A 20,390-nucleotide genomic window follows, 5' to 3' on the forward strand; every position below is an offset into this window, starting at 1 on the left:
CCAGCGCTCCACCAGCCCGCTGGGGCTCCCAGCGCTCCACCAGCCCGCTGGGAGTCCCTGCGCTCCACCAGCCCGCTGGGGCTCCCTGCGCTCCACCAGCCCGCTGGGGCTCCCTGCGCTCCACCAGCCCGCTGGGAGTCCCTGCGCTCCACCAGCCCGCTGGGGCTCCCTGCGCTCCACCAGCCCGCTGGGGCTCCCAGCGCTCCACCAGCCCGCTGGGAGTCCCTGCGCTCCACCAGCCCGCTGGGGCTCCCAGCGCTCCACCAGCCCGCTGGGAGTCCCTGCGCTCCACCAGCCCGCTGGGGCTCCCAGCGCTCCACCAGCCCGCTGGGGCTCCCTGCGCTCCACCAGCCCGCTGGGAGTCCCTGCGCTCCACCAGCCCGCTGGGGCTCCCAGCGCTCCACCAGCCCGCTGGGGCTCCCTGCGCTCCACCAGCCCGCTGGGAGTCCCTGCGCTCCACCAGCCCGCTGGGAGTCCCTGCGCTCCACCAGCCCGCTGGGAGTCCCTGCGCTCCACCAGCCCGCTGGGACTCCCTGCGTTGGGCTTTTGCTGGCTGACTCGGAGTTACTGTGGCACTTGACTCGGTGGTCGTCTCCTGGAGCTGTGCCAACTGCTCTCCTCACAGTCGGGTGGTTTCCTGGCTGGAGGGCGACATGGCAGTGAAAGTGTTTTTCTAGTTTCTACCACCTTGGATTTAACCCAATAAAAAAAAACCTATAAAGGCATACAGCGGCCATAAAGCCCTGTTAGTGGCCCAGTAAGCATACATTACATGTAGCATGAATTATAGGACAACACCACATGTGAAGATAGCAGTGTATCCAATATCACAAATCAGCCTCAGAGAGCTTTACGATCCGTACAGCGTACGACATCCTCTGTCCTCAGACGTTCACATCGGAAAAGAAAAAACTCCCCCAAAAAACTCTAACGGGACAAACATACGACAATAGAGTCCTCCATTAGGAATTACTAGATACTTATTAATGCTTCATCTATTATCAAGTCATTCCCGACGTGTTCCTCACTCATTTGTCAATTAATTAATAATTTACTTATTATTTGATACGATATATAATTTGATTAGGTGCTATTCATTAACTAATGCTTGATTAGTAGTTAGTTCCTCTTGGTTCCTCATTTGTTCCCTGGTAACTACTCAACATGTTCTCTTACTGTAAAGCGTAAAAAGTATTTTCATATGCAAATTCATTGTTCACAAAATGTGGTGCAGCTGGCAGTGACTTTGGCAAAAATGTCATGTATTTATATGAGTTTTGATTTATCTTACTGAAATACATCAGCTTTACGTTTATTTCCAAAATAGCTAGAATGTTCTGTTTGGGGAATTAAGATGAAAAATCCATCCACTGATTCACAAGTCTAGTAGATGCATATGTATGAACTTATTGAGACAGAAGGGCAGAACAGCCAAAGAAATCCATGCCGATGCTGCGGGGGTAGCCTTCTAGCACCTTCAACGCCACAGGGTCAAACTTCCAATAGTGCAGCCCACTCAGGAAATTGGCATAGCCTGTCAGAGGGCAAGAGAAGGCAACAGTCAACTGTGGGCATTTACCAGTCACTAGGCCAGAGGCAAAGGAAATAATGTGGAAGTTCAAATGTAGCCTTTTCCTGGTCCCTGTTCTCACCATATAGGTCCCGAAAGGCTGCATCAATATGGCCGGGCACTCCTCCCCACTTGTGCATGCTGCGAGGATGAACATCATCGACTCGATTCACTTGAGGATTGAAGGGCCAGTAGGAAGCCAACTTGAAGATGTAGACTTTCTCGACGCGGTCCTCTTCCCACATCAAAGCTGCTTGGATATCTATAACAGGAAGGCCCAACTGCCGCACTGAATCTGGTCCTGTAATCTTCCTTTCAGCATCAAACACCCAGTAGCTGTCACCTGTGTGGTAGAAAGATATACATAAAACCCAGAATCGGACCTTATATGTTATAGACTACTGTCAATATCCTTTTTACATATTTAGGACAAAACATACAGCTGACCTCTACAGCAATACCAAATAATATGTATGTGTTGTAATAATAATATGTTGTCAGCAACAAACAAGGTTTTTACCTGCTTTTCAGTTCCTCTTTAACTATTTGTTCAGTAGAAAGATCTACCAATAAAAACTGTTGCTGGCATATTTTCTTGTCACCGTGTCACACGGCACATATGCAGTTTAAAATGATAAGAGTGGCAAATTTACAACCAAATTCAGAGCATATCTTTTTTCTTTTTTTTTAAGTCCTGATTTCACACAGAAGTGTAAAAAGCAGAGTCTGTCACAAGCTGATCAGCTGTAGCTAGCTAGATGAATGAATACCTACTCAGTTGGTTGGCTGAGAACTCTGTCTCCATTTTTAAGTGTTTCCAGTTGACTTATTAAAAAATAAATACCATGTATATATAAATCTGCACTTGAGCCATTCGTCCATTATCTCTTTCTGCTTATCCGGGTCACAGGGTTAGCAGGCATAGAGGGGTATTCCAGACATCCCTCTACCCAGCAACTCTTTCTTACCAGCTCCTCTTACCAGTTGGACATGCCCAGAACACTTCTAAGGGGTACAGGAGGGGCGTAGACCACCTCAGCTGGCCCCTTTCAATGCGAAGGAGCAGTGGCTCTGTTCCGAGCGCTCTCCGAATGATGAGCTCCACACCCTTACTCTCAGGCTGAGCCCAGCCATGCTATGAAGGAATCCCATTATTTTGGTGACTATCCAAAGTTCATGACTATGTTTCCAGACCAACTGCAGCCCTTCTTGCCAACCGTACTTGTCTGCTGTTTCCAGGACCCCTGTGATGGCAAAATATATTTTATTATTCCAAAAGACGAAGGCTAAAGCTGCATTACCAAGGCAAATCTACATTATTGCTTTGTATTTTTAAACAATATGTGTCACTTGTGCTAGAGGACAGTGTAGCCAATGTAACAGTATCTCAGGTAACTGGGATCGATTGCAGGAGTGTAAACTTCACTAAACCCAATCAAGAGTAGGACAGAGCCGCGAACATTAGCCTAAACTCTGGTATAGTCGCATGGTTCCCACACAGCGTGTCTGTCCAGAACAGAGCTTTTTGAAACATAACCTGTTACCACATATAATAACAGCTAATGATACTTGACGTTGCAAGTAATGCTTAGTTACTATTTTAGGTGTTGCATTGTCCATTCTTCACACTTTTTCTTGGTTTTTGTGTTTGGAAAGGGGATGAAAAAAAGACATGAGTCTTATTACAGACCAATGCACACTGCTTTGGCATGTGGATACATCTGCCATGCCTAGTCTGTGTGCTAGGGGTCTGATTCAAAGGGACTGCCCCGACTTCTCACCTAATCAGCAAACTTTTTGTTGCTGCCACTACATAGTCGGTGCTTGGGTTTGCGCTGGCTCCCAGAGCCAATGGCAAAGTAGTATCCTGATGGCGGGGAGAACGAAATGAAAATACAAATGGTCTTCACTGCTTTAATTACCCCTTCAATATCTAAACTCAATTTATTTTCAAATATGTCAACTGACACTTCAATCTAGGGCTGGGCAGTATACCGGTTTTAATTTCCCGTATGATATGAATTTTCCATATACCGTCATACTGGTGCACAGCCGAAACAACTTCTGTTGCTCTTCAACAGGCAGCAAAATATATTGTTCGCCGCTGAGAGCGTTACAGTCGGAGCTAGTTGTGTTAAGTGTATTGAGAGGGAACCCTAGTCATGGTCATAACTTTATAACAACAATGAACAACCCACAACTCACGCTATTTAACAGAGCAAAACACCACGACACAACAGTTTGTGACACAAACAATTTGTCAGACACATAATAATGCTGATTCCTGTAATATGTGTGGTATTTGTTATAAATGTACGTTGGTACATAGAGTGATAAGAAGCTGTACATGGAGGGGCTTAGGACCCAGGGGAATGTAGGTGAAGGAAACAAGAAGTGACGGAACGGAAGACATGCCACACAAACAGCTGTTCACCGCTCGCTGGCCGTTTGGCCGCCGGTTCTTTTCGGCGTCAATTAATGAATGCTTTAACACGGAAAAAGAAATACCGTGATATACCGTGAAACCGCCAGAATCTTACAAAATACCGCGATATGCATTCTTGGTCATACCGCCCAGCCCTACTTCAATCCTGTTCAGGTCCCAGATTATCACCTTTGTGTTCAGCTCTTTAGAGACACACAACTTTAAGTGTTACATTTTACTCCTAATGTTTTCGGAAATTTCAACTGACACTTTCAGCTGAATTATTTACCATACTTTTGATTAACAAAAAATACAACTTTATCCAGCACTTACACTTTGACTTAAAATGAAAGGTCTTTCAGCACTCCCATTTTGAGTGCCATTTCACCTTCTTTTGGTAGCCTATTGTTTCAAATCTAATTCGAGCTATGACTCCCAACTGTTATGGCATTTTAAATTTTAAATGTTTAAAGCGCAAGTTTTCAGCAGTGATCACAACATTGTCTTCAGAAAATTTCGTCTTTTCAAGTTGGCTTCTGTATGACGAACCTTGGAAGAACCAGATGTTGCCAGACTTGTCTTCATACGCAGCATCGATGTGGTCAGGAATGCCTCTCCAGTGGCGTGAAGCCAAGGCTGGATAGCCAGCTTGTAGCTGCCCATCACGGATACGCCAAACATACCGAGACTTAAAGAAGAACAGCTCTCCCCTGATCATGGATACAGCATCAAAGTTTGTTCTGCAGGCGTCCAGCTGGGGCACAACAACAAACAGAGCAGAAAGATTTGTCTGTGGACAAATATGTGTATTCAATACAAGACTGGTAAAATCTTGAAACCATTAGGCCTGTCCTGTCAACTAATTGTGTTGGACATTGTCATTCATATATATTAGAGACCAGCAGCGACAGAGCACAGAGCAGCAGCGACAGAGCAGCAGCCTGTAGTGTGGTGTGAACTGCAGCTGAGACAGCGTGGAGGCCATCGGATCACACACACCTCCACGCCTTTCACTCGCCTACCTACATACATTTGTTTGTTTGTTTTTGTGAGAACTTCTGAGCAGAGCTATCACCTTTTCCCTCTCATTTCAGATAAACCGGAAGCAGGAACTTCCAACATGGCCACTTGGCCAGGTCTGTGTGGAGACTGCAAACTTGCATACTCACAGTTAAGGGACGATTTTCACCGCCTGGAGTCTGAAGTCCGGAAAAGGGAACAGCTGATCGACGGATTCGTATCCGTAGCAGCGGCCCAGGCAAAGCATATCTCTATGCAATCTCAACTGGTCTCGGATACTGCGGCCACTATTCCCTACCCGGCCCTGCGGACGGGGAGTGTAGTCGGTCCTCCGACCACGAGCTGAGAGGACCTGCTATAGACCTGACCCATAGCTCCACTCCGAAACCGCCATCCTGGACGGAGGTGGACCGCCGCGGCCTCCCGAGAAAACCAGCTGGGGAGTTTCCGTTAACCCCCTCCAACCATTTTGCAGTCCTGACGGAGAATACTCCCTCCCGGGCTTCCTCTACCCTTCACCCCTACTCGTTGGCGCAGACGGAGGTAACGTTAACTCAACGGTTAGATGCAAAGGCTTAGCGAGATAGAAGTACGGCTCCGCACCATGGAGGCTAAGACGCTGGTGACTGCGGGCGTAGCCGATGCGGCCCAAACAGACGTGGCTCCCGCTAGCCGTCTCCCTGCAGCCCCCGAGCAGCCGGGGGGCCACTTAAATTAATTAAATAAAAAATAAACGATCGAGGAGTTAAACAAAATAACTTAATCCAAGTTAAAACTACCGCAACAGTACAACAAAATAGGATAACTAGAAAAAGCATTTCCTGCTGAAAATGCGTTGGAATGCTGAAAACTGAAATTATGAACCAAGCGTGAGGTGAGGGACTGCTGTGTTTACGTGTTCACGGAAACATGGCTCCACCACAACATCCCGGACTCCGCTATTCAACTGGACAAGCTAACATGCTACCGAGCAGACAGAGACATAGTTAGCGTGGGTAAGTCCCGCGGCGGCGGTGTGTGTGTTTACATCAGTGATGCTTGGTGTCGAGACACTATTGTTGTTAACCAACACTGTTCCCCGCTGGTGGAGTTTATGGTTTTAAAGTGCCGTCCTTTTTACCTGCCGAGGGAGTTTTCAGCCATTCTACTGGTGGCTGTTTATATACCTCCGAGCCCCAACAACAAGGACAGAGAGGAGGCACTCAGTGAACTTTACAGAGCCATCAGTGAGCAACAGACAGCACACCCAGACGGCCTTCTCATCGCTGCTGGAGACTTCAACCATGCTAACCTAAAAACTGTTCTGCCTAAAATATACCAGCATGTTGATTTTCCAACCAGGGAAAACAACAAATTAGACCTAGTCTCCACATCGATCAAGGGAGCGTACAAGGCGTCCCCCCTCCCCCACATTGGCCTCTCCGACCACCTCACTGTCTTGCTGAAACCGGCCTACAGAGCAAGGGTAAAGGTTACCAAACCGGTTTCAAAACAGGTACGGGTGTGGCCAGAGGACAGTACTGCTGCACTTCAGGACTGCTTTGGTACTACAGACTGGGACATGTTCAAGCAGGCAGCCACCTACAACCATTACATTAACATTCAAGAATACACAGAGACAGTCACAGGTTACATCACCAAGTGCATTGATGATGTAACTACCACCAGAGCCATCACCATCCGAGCCAACCAGAAGCCATGGCTGACAGGGGAGGTCCGCACACTGCTCAAGGCTCGCGACACCGCCTTCAGAGCTGGAGACCCAGCTGGGCTGAGAGCAGCCAGGGCTGACCTGTGCCGTGGCATCAGGAAAGCTAAACGACTGTACACCAGGAAAATCACAGGACATTTCAAAGACAGCAGGGACTCACTGAGCCTGTGGCAGGGCATTAGGACCATAACGGACTACAAACTACCGCCACAGACCTGTGACAGTCACACCTCCCTGCTTAACAACCTCAATGGCTTCTTTGCACGCTTCGAAGCACAGAACAACACACCTGCGCAGAAAACCACCCCCCCCACCGACGACCAGGCTCTGTGCCTGTCCCCAGCCAGTGTGAGGAGCACACTGCTGAGGATTAATACCCGCAAAGCTGCGGGACCTGACAACATTCCTGGTCGTGTGCTGAGGGACTGCGCAGAGGAGCTCACGGATGTCCTCACCGACATCTTTAACACCTCCCTGAGCCAGGCTGTTGTTCCCACGTGCTTCAAGGAAACCACCATCATTCCTGTGCCGAAGAAGTCATCTCCAGTCTGCTTCAACGACTACCGCCCCGTCGCATTGACTTCTACCATCATGAAGTGCTTCGAAAGGCTGGTCATGAAGCAGATCAAATCCACCCTTCCTCCCTCCCTGGACCCGTTTCAGTTTGCTTACCGAACCAAACGGTCCACAGAGGATGCAATCACCTCCGCTCTACACCCAGCCCTCACACACCTGGACACTAAGAACTCCTACGTCAGAATGCTGTTCATAGATTTCAGCTCAGCATTCAATACAATCATCCCCCAGCAGCTTGTGTGTAAACTTACAGACCTGGGCCTCAGCCCCTCTCTCTGCAACTGGTTGTTGGACTTCCTCACAGAGAGACCACAAGCTGTTCAGGTCAACAACAACACTTCGAACATACTAACACTGAGTACGGGGGCCCCCCAAGGTTGTGTGCTCAGCCCCCTTCTCTTCACCCTGCTGACCCATGACTGTAAACCCAACTACAGCTCCAACCACATCGTGAAGTTCGCTGACGACACTACCGTGGTAGGTCTCATCAGCCAAAACGATGAGACTAACTACAGGAAGGAAGTGAACCAGCTGGTCCGTTGGTGCCAAAATAACAATCTCTTCCTCAATGTGGGGAAAACAAAGGAGATTGTTGTTGACTTCAGGAGAACCCACTCCCACACCCCCCTCCCTCTGACCATCAATGGTGCTGCTGTGGAGCAGGTGAGCAGCACCAAATTCCTGGGTGTGACAATCACAGATGACCTCACCTGGAACAGCAACACCACTGCACTGGCAAAGAAGGCCCAGCAACGCCTGTACTTCATCAGGAAGCTCAAGCGAGCAGGAGCCCCCCCCCCCATCATGCTCTCATTCTACCGAGGCGCCACTGAGAGCATCCTCAGCAGCTGCATCACGATGTGGTTCGGAAGCTGCACCGCCTCCAACCGCAAGAGCCTGCAGCGCATTGTGAACTCTGCCCAGAGGATCATCGGAGTCTCACTCCCTACACTACAGGACATTTACAACACCCGCCTCACCCGCAAAGCACTCGGCATTGCGGGTGACCCCACCCACCCCTCCAACTGCCTCTTCAGCCTCCTGCCTTCAGGGAGAAGGTTCCGCAGTCTCCGTTCGAGCTCTACCCGGCTGAGGAACAGCTTCTTCCACCAGGCGGTCAGGATGCTGAACTCTCTCCCTCCCTCTCTCCTCTCGCTCCCCCTCTCTCCCCCCCTGCCATCTCTGCCATCTCTCCCCTGACCTCTCTACCCTCCCCCTCACCCACCTTTCCCCACTGCCTCAAATGGAACATACCAGGACATCTACTCCCCCTCACACCCCTTCCCTCATCCAGCACCAGTCACTTTTTTTTTCTTTTTTTTTTATTCTCTGCTGCTACGAACATAAACCCCCCTCACACACCCTTCCCTCATCCAGCACCAGTCACTTTTTATTCTCTGCTGCTACTTGTTAATCCTTTATCTAAAATAGAAAAGAAAGTTAAGAACATAAGTTCTTAACTTTTTTTTCTATTTTATTCTATTTTATTCTATTATATGTTATATGTTCATGTCTATATTACACTGTGGGACTGCAAGAAACGGCATTTCAAATTTTCTGTATGCATAACACATGTGGAAACTTTGAACTTTGAACTTTGAACTTTAATCGCAAAAACATTGCTGAAAATAGATATCCAATTCAAAAACAAATTGCAAAAAGCTTAATAATTCAAAAAGTTGAAAGATTACAAATATGAAAAGTCATATCACACCTCTCCTGAAAGAGCTGAACATTTTGATCTTTGAACAGTTTTTGTGGCTTAAAAAAATATGGTGATATTTGTAGGAGTATAAGTTGTAGTAGAAGTATTATTAGTAGAAGTATTAGTAGCATTAGAATAACTACTAGTAGTAGTAGGAGTGATATTTGTAGTAGAAGTTGTAGTTGTAGTAGAAGTATTATTAGTAGTAGAAGTATTAGTAATTAGAAGAAGTAGTAGAAGACGTAGTATCAGTAGTCATAGTAATAGCTGTAGTATTGGTTGTAGTATTTAATATCACACTAGTAGTAGTAGTAGTAGTAATAGTAATGGCAGTAGAAGATGTAGCAGCAGTAGTAGTACTAGTAGCAGTCGTACTAATAGCTGTAGTAGTATTACTACTTTTAGTAGCATGAATAGCAGTAGTAGTAGTAGCAGTTGTCATATAAGTAATAGTAGTAGTGGTAGTAATAGCAGTAGTGGTAGTAATAATATTGATGGTAGCAGTAGTAGTAGCAACAGCAAAAGTTATAGTAGAAGTAGTAGTAGCAGTAGTAGTAATACTATATTAGCAGCAGCAGTAGTTAGAGCATTCTTTTTTTTAACAAAAAAGCCTAATTTTGAGCTTGTTTAAATACAGTTAATCCATGGGGCTTTTATTTTGAAAGGGTGGGGCTGGGTGGGGGAGAGGAGACAGAATCATAATGTTTGACACACATAAACAGAGGTTATTAAATGACAGGCTTCATCACAAGCAGTTCAGTTAGAATTCACTCTCTGGGGCTTTTATTTTGAAATGGGGTGTGGGGTGTGGGGGAGAAGGGGAGAGGAGACAGAATCATAATGTTAGATAAACACAAACCGGTTATTAAATGACAGGCTCATCACAAGCATTTCAGTTAGGATTCATTCTGTGGGGCTTTTATTTTTAAAATGGTGTGTGTGTGTGGGGGTGGAGGAGGGGGGAAAGACCTCTAAAGATCCCTAAGACCTGAATGACTGTATGAGAGAGAGACACACAGAGAGAGAGGGAGAGGAGTGTTTGTGCACTTGTGTCTGTGAGTCTGTGTGTTTATCAACATCACTAATTGGCTCAATCGCGAACACCTGTGTGCCTGTGTGCCATTTGAAAATATTCTCCATAGAGATCCCATTGAAAATAAAAAGCTTAATAATTCAAAAAGTTTAAAGGTTAGAAATATGAAAAGTCATAGCACCCCTCTGGTGAAAGAGCTGAACATTTTGACAGTTGAATAGTTTCTGTAGCTTAAAAAATGAAGGAGAAAAAGAGGTGCGACGGAAGAAATAGAAGTTGAATCAAGATTCGAAGAACAATAGTTGGAATGCTTAACAGCATTCCAACAATTAAATGTGTACTCTTAAATATCAGATCTTTGTCATCTAAAGCTGTACTAGTAAATTAGCTAATATCAGAGAACAATAGCCTCAGTATTGCATTTATCTCATTATTAGATTGGTTTCTGTCAGAATGTACAGAAACCCACTCACTGTTTTAACCACACTCTCGACCTGGTTCTGACTTATGGCATTCACATAGAATACTTAATAGTCTATCCACAGAACCCTCTTCTATCGGACCATTATCTAATAACCTTTGAATTCCTACTAACGGAGTGTACACCGTTAAGCAAGAGTTACTGCACTAGATGTCTATCTAATGGTGCCGTAGCTCAATTTAAAGAAGCGATTCCATCTGTATTTAACTCAATACCATGCTTCAATATAACTCCTGTGCTAACTTTAGTCCTACCCAGATTGATCATCTTGTCGACAGTGCTACAAACTCACTGAGGACACTAGACTCTATTGCTCCTTTAAAAAAGAAGTTAGTAAAACAAAGGAGGTTCGCTCCATGGTATAACCCTGAAACGCGCAAATTAAAGCAAACATCGCAAAAACTTGAAAGAACATGGCGTTCCACTAACTTCGAAGAATCTCGGTTACTCTGGCGAGACAGTCTTAAGACGTATAAGAAGGCCCTCCGTAATGCCAGAGCACCTTATTACTCATCGTTAATAGAGAAAAATAAGAACAACCCCAGGTTCCTCTTCAGCACTGTAGCCAGGCTGACAGAGAGTCACAGCTCTGTTGTGCCGAGTATCCCTATAGACCTCAGCAGCAATGACTTCATGAACTTCTTTAATGATAAGATTATAATTATTAGAGAGAACATTAATAATCTCCTGCCCTCGACCGATCTTTCCACAAATAGAGTAACCTTAGAAACAGCTGTAGGCCCTGATGTATGTTTGGCTGGCTTTGCGCCCATTGACCTTGACAAACTGACTTCAACAATTTTTACGTCTAAACCTTCCACCTGTCTCTTAGACCCAATACCGACTAGGCTGCTTAAAGAAGTGCTACCATTAATTAGCACAACTTTATTAGATATGATCAACCTGTCTTTAGTAACAGGTCATGTACCACAGTCCTTCAAAGTAGCTGTGATTAAACCTCTTTCTTAAGAAGCCCACTCTCGATCCAGAGGTGTTGGCCAACTATAGACCGATCTCTAACTTCCCTTCCTCTCTAAGATCCTTGAGAAAGCAGTTGCAAATCAGTTGTGTGACTTTCTGTGTCACAATAGTTTATTTGAGGATTTTCAGTCAGGATTTAGAAAGCATCATAGCACAGAAACAGCTCTGGTAAAAATAACTAATGACCTTCTAATCGCATCAGACAAAGGACTCGTCTCTGTTCTTGTCCTGTTAGACCTTAGTGCTGTGTTCGACACTATAGACCACTACATCCTGTTGCAGAGACTGGAACATTATATTGGCATCAAAGGAACCGCACTGAACTGGTTTGGATCCTATTTATCGGATCGATCTCAGTTTGTTTATGTAAACGATGAAGCCTCGATGAAGACCAACGTCAGTTATGGAGTTCCACAAGGTTCTGTGCTTGGACCAATCTTGTTCACCTTATATATGCTTCCTTTAGGCAATATTATCAGAAAACACTCTATAAACTTTCATTGTTATGCAGATGACACTCAATTATATATATCGATCAAACCAGATGAAACCAACCAGCTCGCTAAACTGCAAGTGTGTCTTAAGGACATAAAAACCTGGATGACCTGCAACTTCCTGATGTTAAACTCAGACAAAACTGAAGTTAGGCCCAGAACACCTCCGAAATCAGTTATCTAATGATATAGTTTCTCTAGATGGCATTGCGCTGGCATCCAGCAGCACCGTCAAGAATCTTGGAGTTATCTTTGATCAGGATTTGTCTTTCAACTCTCAGATAAAACTTATTTCTAGGACTGCCTTTTTTCTCCATGTAACATTTCAAAAATCAGGCACATCCTGTCTCAAAGCGATGCATAGAAATTAGTTCATGCATTCGTTACCTCTAGACTAGATTACTGCAATTCCTTATTTTCAGGCTGCTCTAATAAGTCTCTTAAATCTCTCCAGTTGATCCAGAATGCTGCAGCTCGTGTACTAACAAGAACTAAGAGGAGAGATCATATTACTCCTGTATTAGCTTCTCTGCACTGGCTCCCTGTAAAATCTAGAATATAATTTAAAATCCTTTTACTTACCTACAAAGCCCGAATTGGTCAGGCTCCATCATATCTTAAAGAGCTTATAGTACCATACTGCCCTACTAGAGAGCTGCGATCCATTAATTCAGGGTTACTTGTGGTTCCTAGAGTCTTGAAAGTAGGATGGGAGCCAGAGCCTTCAGTTATCAAGCTCCTCTTCTGTGGAACCAGCTTCCCGTTTCAGTCCGGGGGGCAGACACACTCACCACATTAAGAGTAGACTTAAGACTTTCCTCTTTGATAGTGCTTATAGTTAGGGATGGCTCTGGCTTGCCTTGGGCCGGCCCATGGACAAACTAGTATAGGCAAAACTACAGGGGGACTTCCTACACTGAGCACCTCTCTCCTCCTCTTCTTCACCTCCGTCTGTATGCATTGATGTCCCATTAATGCTCATTACTAACTTTACTTCTTCCCCGGAGTATTTGTGCTTTCTCGCCTCACAGGTTCCCATGACCGCAGTTTTATCTGGACACTGGTTCTTCAACCAGCCATGGCCCTGCTGATACAGACTACGATCTTCATTATTAACATTATTAATCCTATTACCGATACCATTAATGCACAGTACTGATTCTGTCTCTTCCCCGGAGTCCTTGTGCTTCCTCTCCTCACAGGTTTCCATGGAGCATGTTTCATCTGGACCCTTGTCCTTCCTCCTACCATGGCCCTGCTGACTCCAACTGCTAATATCACTTTTATTATTACTCACATTCCTATTTCATATTACCGATACAATTATTGCACATTATTGACCTGCTTCTTCACCAGAGTCTCTGTGCTTTCTCGCCTCACAGGTCCCTGTGTATCCGGGTTAAACCTGGACCAGGTCTTGCCTCCTGTCGTGGTTGTGTCATACATTGAATGTGCTGTAATTACATTGAATGTGTTGTAATTCACTATCCTGTTCTAAACATGACATCATTGCACTTCTGTCCATCCTGGGAGAGGGATCTCTCCTCTATTGCTCTCCCACAGGTTTCTTCTTCTTTCCTCCCCATTAAAGGTTTTTTTTTGGGGGAGTTATTCCTGTTCCGATGTGAGGGTCCCGGGACAAGAGGATGTCAAATGTGTACCTATTGTAAAGCCCTCTGAGGCAAATTTGTAATTTGTGATTTTGGGCTATATAAAAATAAATTGAATTGAATTGAATATATATATATATATATATATATATATATATATATATATATATATATATATATATATATATATATATATATATATATATATATATATATATATATATATATATATATATATATATATATATATATATATATATATATATATATATAAAAATAAATAAATAAATAAAGGTGTAATAATGCAAGTACACCCTTTCAAAAGAGCAATGGCATTTTCATTCAGTGAGCACCAACCGGGATTTCTTGTTGAAAACTGGTTGATATTCGGTCTGAACGTCTATGACCAATGTTCCCTCTAAGCTGCGCGCTTGAGCAATCGCGCACTGCTCGCACATTCTCAGCGCACAAGAAAATCTATGCAGCGCATAAAATAAAATTCAACATAAACGTATTAATTAATATCTAATATTAGTCCTAATCTTATCTAATCAATTAAACCAATAATAATAATAATAATAATAATAATTTTGTTTTCTGTACTATTTTGCAACGTAACTCAGTGAGTGACAGGTGTCCAGCCAATGATACGATTCGGTTCACTTACGCTACGCAGCCAATCATAGCATTGACACTATTGCCCTGCCCATTCGCGCCGTGCAGGTTAGCTAGCTAACAACAGTGCGGCGGAGTTACGAGACGCAAATGCCCCTTATCCCCCCTTATCATGGCGAAACGAACGGGCAGCGACATAAAGTCAAAGCAAGAAGCAGACGAAGCCATCAACCTGGACAAAGTGTACAACCATTGGAGAAGTGAGAAGGACAGACGTGAAAAATAAGGTAAAATTTAAGTCAGATTTGTGCATATTCTAGTGACATTTATTAAGATTTTTTACTTATGGATATTAATCATTAAATTATGTTACTACTAGATAATTTATGGGTAGTAGAAATGATAATAAAAAACTGAGTAATTACATATTTTACAGACAGAGTTACAGGAATTTACACTGTATCACAAGCTACAGCACACGTCATTGTGCAAAATGTGAATGTTTTAATGTGAACAAAATGTTATGTCTGAAAGGTGTATATGTATCATTTCTTCCAGAACAGGACCCTCACACAGGCCACAACAGGACCTCACACAGGCCAAAGCAAGACTCTTCCCATGGCCAAGCAGGACTCTTCCCATGGCCAAAGCAGGACTCTTCCCATGGCCAAGCAGGACTCTTCCCATGGCCAAAGCAGGACTCTTCCCATGGCCAAAGCAGGACTCTTCCCATGGCCAAGCAGGACTCTCACATAAAACATACTACACATCTCATGAACAACAAGATTTTTGTCTTTTTCCTTTAAAGTTTGTCAAATCACTTATATTAAAAGTAAACTAGTGAAAATTGCTGCTGTAATTTGATTATTTTAATAAGCCATGTAACTTGCTATGATCCAAGGTTTTGAACAGGTGTGATACTGGTGTGTGGCCACAGCGTGCACATCTGATGTTGCTCACAGTGGTCCTCAGTGTGCTCAGGGAGCTTGTGTGTATGCCCAGACACATGAAAAATTAGAGGGAACATTGTCTATGACCTATTCGTTTTAAAATATTGATTGTTTGTTTCGTTGCAGGTTGAAAGAGAGACGATATTAGTAACAACTTTTAAAGTTGCACTGTGCTGGATACTCGCCACCGGATTTGCAGAGCGAAGTGAATGAGCTGACAGAATAAATGTGAGGCTTCACACTAACTACATACTTTGTAAGTACTTGAACTACTTTATTCCAACAATGCAAACCTAAATTAGCACCATTAGTATCATTTTATGGTGCTCACGATGAAGGCGAGGCTGCTAGCTTGTAGTGTTAGCATGTTAGCCTATAGCGTTCTGCCGCATGGACCCACAGTAAACATAAACTTGTGTGTAAGTTAATGTTGGCAACTGTGTTTTTGGGCTGTTGCTGTTATACAATTGAGTTTTTAGGCCATTTCACGTAAAATACACGACAGAAAGCAAGAGGGGCTGTAGCTACACTGTTTGAATGGGCAGGAAGCAAGTAAAACAAAAGTTAAGTACAAATATGAAGAGGGTCAAAACATTGTTGCTTGGCATAGAGTAAAATGCAAATAATATAAAGTATTATACTGTGTAATATCCAAGTGAGCATCTTTCTGCTGAAAAACGACGATGGGCACCGGTGAAGACGTTCAAAACTGTTCCAAAAGTGTTCCTTGTTTTGGTTACAGATTTCCACCTGAAACCGGCTCCTTGGTGGCTTTGACAATGACATTTAAAGAAGTAATGGGAAATTTTGTTCAACAATCGAGTATTTTCTATTTCGTAGTTGTAAGTATTGATATTGTTGCTTAATAAATATGAATACATTTTTGCCTGTGTCACATGGTCTTCTTTGTCCTGTAAGTGGAAACTGTTGATGTATTACTATGACTAAGTATTTAATTGCTACATATTTTACTGTGAGCATTTTGAAGGTTCAAAAGACGTTTAAAATACGGTGACGCTTAAGACGTCTCAAAAGTTTTTTCACCGACTATTTGAAGACGATTAAATGTTGGGGATATACTATTATCAGCACAATGTGGAGGATGAAACATTTTAGTGTTGCAAATCCCATTGAAATATGGTCCAACTACATACTACAACGATCACCACTGTGTAAATAAAATATATTCATTTACTGTTAAATAATATGCGCTATACTTGTAAAGCTTATATTGCGGAGTTGTGAGGTCACTGTAAGTAGGTCAAAAACGCCGAATGGGGCATTCCGTCACCCGTTCGTACAATAGGAACAGATACAGTGGCCCTGAAAGTAACGCTTGCTTAAACCACCAGATTAGGGCAGAAACTGCCATCTTAGAGTAGGAGAAGAGCTCTTTTTATCTATTCACACAGAGACTTCGAAATAGTTTAGAACTGCACCCTTTCCTTTTCTGCACCTTAAGTGTTAACAATATGCTGTACCCCAACATCTCACACACACTGACGTTCCAGAGAAGGCAGGTTCCGGACGTGAGCCAGTGTGGGCGAAGTTGCCCAGTGCTCCATCAGGCTATTTGAATGCTAGAAACAAATCCGCCTCTGCTTTGATTTTGACCAATGGCTCCACAAGGAGAACCAGATGGACACGCCTGCTTACTCTGTATAAGCACTTTTAGGTTTCACTTTTGCACTCTTTGCTTTTGCTAGGGTCCGTGCACGTTTAACTGCTGGACATAATACTTCTGTCACAAATAAATGTTATTGCTTGAATTGAGCTAAACGCCTCGATCTCAGTCTGTTAACTCGATCTTCATTCTTAACATGGTAGCAGAGAATGGTTATAACGATCCAAGACTATTTTTTCATCGAGTAACAGACTTTCTTCTGTCGACAGAAAGAAAAAAGGGCGTTTTCCCCAGAGGCTGGGAAAGGCCGGAGGCCTACCGGCGCCATTCTGCTCAACTCTGAGAAACTGATCAAACAGCGCGCTGAATCAAAAGGTAAAGCAGAGCCTATTTAAATGAATTCTGCAGATTGTATATAGAAAAAAACTAAATTGAATTGATCGGAAGTACTGGAGTTTGAGTAATGAATTGCATTGACTAAATTTCTAAAGATAAACTATGGAGCATTGTGACAGAATTGTTATTACAGCAGTGGGGGTTTTTAGCATAGAATATGTGTGTGAGTGGATCTAACAGAAATTGATGGTTGTTAACATTGTATAAGCTGCCATTGTGTTCACCGCGTAAGTTTTGATTGACTGTTCAGAGGTTACACAGCCGTGGCGAAAGCTTCGGTTCGCTGACAAATGACGGTCTGAAAGACTGAATTCCGGGCCACACTGTTGATTTATGCGAAGTTGCAAACTGAGGTTTGGATCAAGTATATAGAAATTGTTGTTGAAATACGCTGATGTGAAAGTAGTGTGTCTGGAGACTGCACAGCGCCATTTCCTAAAGGGACCACGTTCATGCATGTTGTACACTGTAAAACGAAGATCCATCCAGAGAATTTTAATTGAGAAAAATAAATTGATGAGGTTAAATAGGAGGTTGAATTGATGGTTTGTGTACCAGTATTGCAGAAGTGGCAGTGTATGGTTTTGCATGCAGCATAGATGTGCTCTGGGAAGACATCGATTCAATTGTAGCACAAGATATCGCCATTTCCTTCGGGACCGTATTGGCACAAGGCGTATACTGTAAACAATAAGGTCAATAGATCTTCCCTGACGAGGTCTGTGTGCGATTATTTGTGGAATCACGGCAGTGTATGGTCGATTGAGTGTTGAGTAATGCCTCAGGGAGGTATCCATTTCCTTCGGGGACCGGGCTCGTGAATACGCTATAAGGACAGATCCATATGTGATTTGTGCGTATTTCAGTGACGGCAGTGTATGGTTTCAATTTGGTATGGATGAGAGTGATTGCGTGAAGCGTACATGTGTGAGAGACAGCTGAGATTTGGAGTTGGAGTGTGCAGAGGCTCGTGTGTGTTTGCCAGTGATTGACGGTCAGTGGAGCAGAACACGCATGAGACACAAACTTTGCATTCAACACAGGCACACGAACACGAGGATAGAAGAGGAAAGCTGAGGGTTAATATACGTGTCAGTTTTACTGGTGTAGTTACAAAGATTACAGATTTATTGGAAATTGTGTTCCATAGGGACCGTCAACAAATTTAGAAGCGAAGACAGAGCAGACATTCAGACAGTCAGAGAGACACTGGAAAAGGGAGTGAAAATTTCAGATAAGAAACCAGGTGCAGCTCTAAGGGAGTGTAGTATCTAGGCCAAGGTCAGAGGGCTGAAGAAAATTTGGGAGAAGCTTTGGCTCCCTCTGGTAGCACTACAGGAACTGCAGAAGAAAATTTGGGAGAAGCTTTGGCTCCCTCTGTTGGTACTTCAGGAACTGCAAGAAGAACATTTGACAGGAGTTTTGGCTCCCTCTGTGGGTACTTCAGGAACTGCAAGAAGAACATTCGACAGGAGCTTTGGCTCCATCTGGTGGACATTCGGGAGTACTGCATCCAAACATTTTATATTGAAATTTTGAAATTTGAAATTTGAAATTTGAAATTTGAAATTTGAGAAAAAAAAGAAAAAAAAGAATTTTGAAAAAAAAAGAAAAAAGAAAGAAGACGAAGAACACAAGAAGACATGGCTGGAGCTGTGGCTCCATCTGGTGGCTACTCAGAAGTACTGCGTGCAAAACTGAAAAAAACAGTAACAGAGACTGGAGGCAGGACTGCATGGAAAAGAGACAAGACACATGAGGGATGGTGGAAGGCGGCCAGTCCACTACCTCCATCAGCCAACAACCTTCGGCTCTTCACCAACGATTTGACAAAACGAGTGGCTCAAGCACAGACTGCAGAGAGAAATCAAATGACAAATCAAACCAAGCGATGGGGGTTCGCTAACCCACTGAAGCAAGCCCGCAAAGACAGAGAAGAGGAACAGCGAGTGGCAATGATGGCACTAGGGATGGCCATGACAGATCGGATGCAGGTGGACATGCCAACCGGAAAAGAAAAAACCTGGTCCCGTCTGTCACTCAACATCAACCCCCTGGACGTCACCCCTACCACTCAAGCCCCGGTAGGTCTGGAAAAGGCTGCACAGGAAACGAGCCAAACATCTCTGGCCCCGGTTCCTCCCCCACCCTCAACTAGCCTGTATCCAGCACTTCCTCCGGTTCCTCCCCCACCCTCAACTAGCCTGTATCCAGCACTTCCTCCGGTTCCTCCCCCATACTCCCATAATAATCCATTCATACAAGCACCGGTGAGAACAGTAAAGGGAGGACTGCTCTCAGGAGCATTCCAGATGTCCCTGGATGAAGGGTGCACCATCGACACAAGCTCCACTTCAACAGAGCGAGCGATGAGAAACATGATGGAGAGGGTGAGAACATTGGAAAGAGCTTTGACAGGAGTCCCCATAGACAAAGAAGATCCTGCGACAACAGAGAGAGGCCAGCAGCCCGAAGAGAATGAAACAGAGGCCCAGCAACAGAGACAATTCGATCAGGGCTGCATTCAGCGACTTGACGACGACCTCGCTGCCACAACACTTTTCCCCATGCACTCAGAAGAGACCTATGTGACAAGCAACCTGTACTATGATCCTGAAGCTGGAAGACAGCCATCACAAAGGAACCCAAGCGGACCAACCACATTGGAGAAGCTCTCTGTCCTGCTAACAGAGGCGGAAGTGCTACAACAGACTCTGAACTCAGTTCTAGCCCACACCAGCCACTGTGACAGACCGGTGGCAGTGCCAATGTATGCGGTGTCAGGCACTCTACAAGGAGAAGTTTTCCCCTTCAAGACAGGGACTGGAGTTCCACTCTCCCAACATGCCATGCAACTTCGGTCTCAGGGCCAGCACCAACGAGAAGAAACAGAGCAGAGTGTTCGTGGTGCATATCCCCTGAGAGCAGCCCCCACTCTAGCCCAACCACAGCGTGTTCAATTTGTGCCTTTTGGGTTTGCAGATCTGACCAGCATGATACAACAGCTTCCATCCCTCCATGCAGGAGCTGATCCGTGGATTGAGCTCACGGAAGCTTTGACTGCTGGCCGCCAGCTAGCAGTGGGCGACCTGAGAGCACTTCTCTCCCGCTGTCTGGACCCATCCCAGTGTACTGCCCTACTACACATGGCAGGCGCTGGTGCGGCACCAGATGCCGACCCCTTTGATCAACATCGTAC

At 44.4% G+C, this 20,390-nt stretch overlaps 1 protein-coding gene across 1 annotated transcript in view; it reads right to left on the reverse strand.

Annotated features, from left to right (window-relative positions):
* Positions 1-425: 425 nt before the first annotated feature.
* Positions 426-20,390, reverse strand: part of LOC306792207 (stromelysin-3-like) — a 72,261-nt gene continuing 52,296 nt past the window's right edge. The window contains exons 6-8 of the mRNA XM_079289254.1: positions 4,545-4,749; positions 1,653-1,913; positions 426-1,534 (exon numbers count right to left, since the gene is read on the reverse strand). Of these exons, the coding sequence (XP_079145380.1) occupies positions 1,407-1,534; positions 1,653-1,913; positions 4,545-4,749 (594 nt within the window). The 3' untranslated portion in view covers positions 426-1,406. The remainder of the gene's footprint in view (positions 1,535-1,652; positions 1,914-4,544; positions 4,750-20,390) is intronic.

Source organism: Melanostigma gelatinosum (assembly GCF_949748355.1).
Source record: "Melanostigma gelatinosum genome assembly, chromosome: 18".
Classification (NCBI taxonomy): domain Eukaryota; kingdom Metazoa; phylum Chordata; class Actinopteri; order Perciformes; family Zoarcidae; genus Melanostigma; species Melanostigma gelatinosum.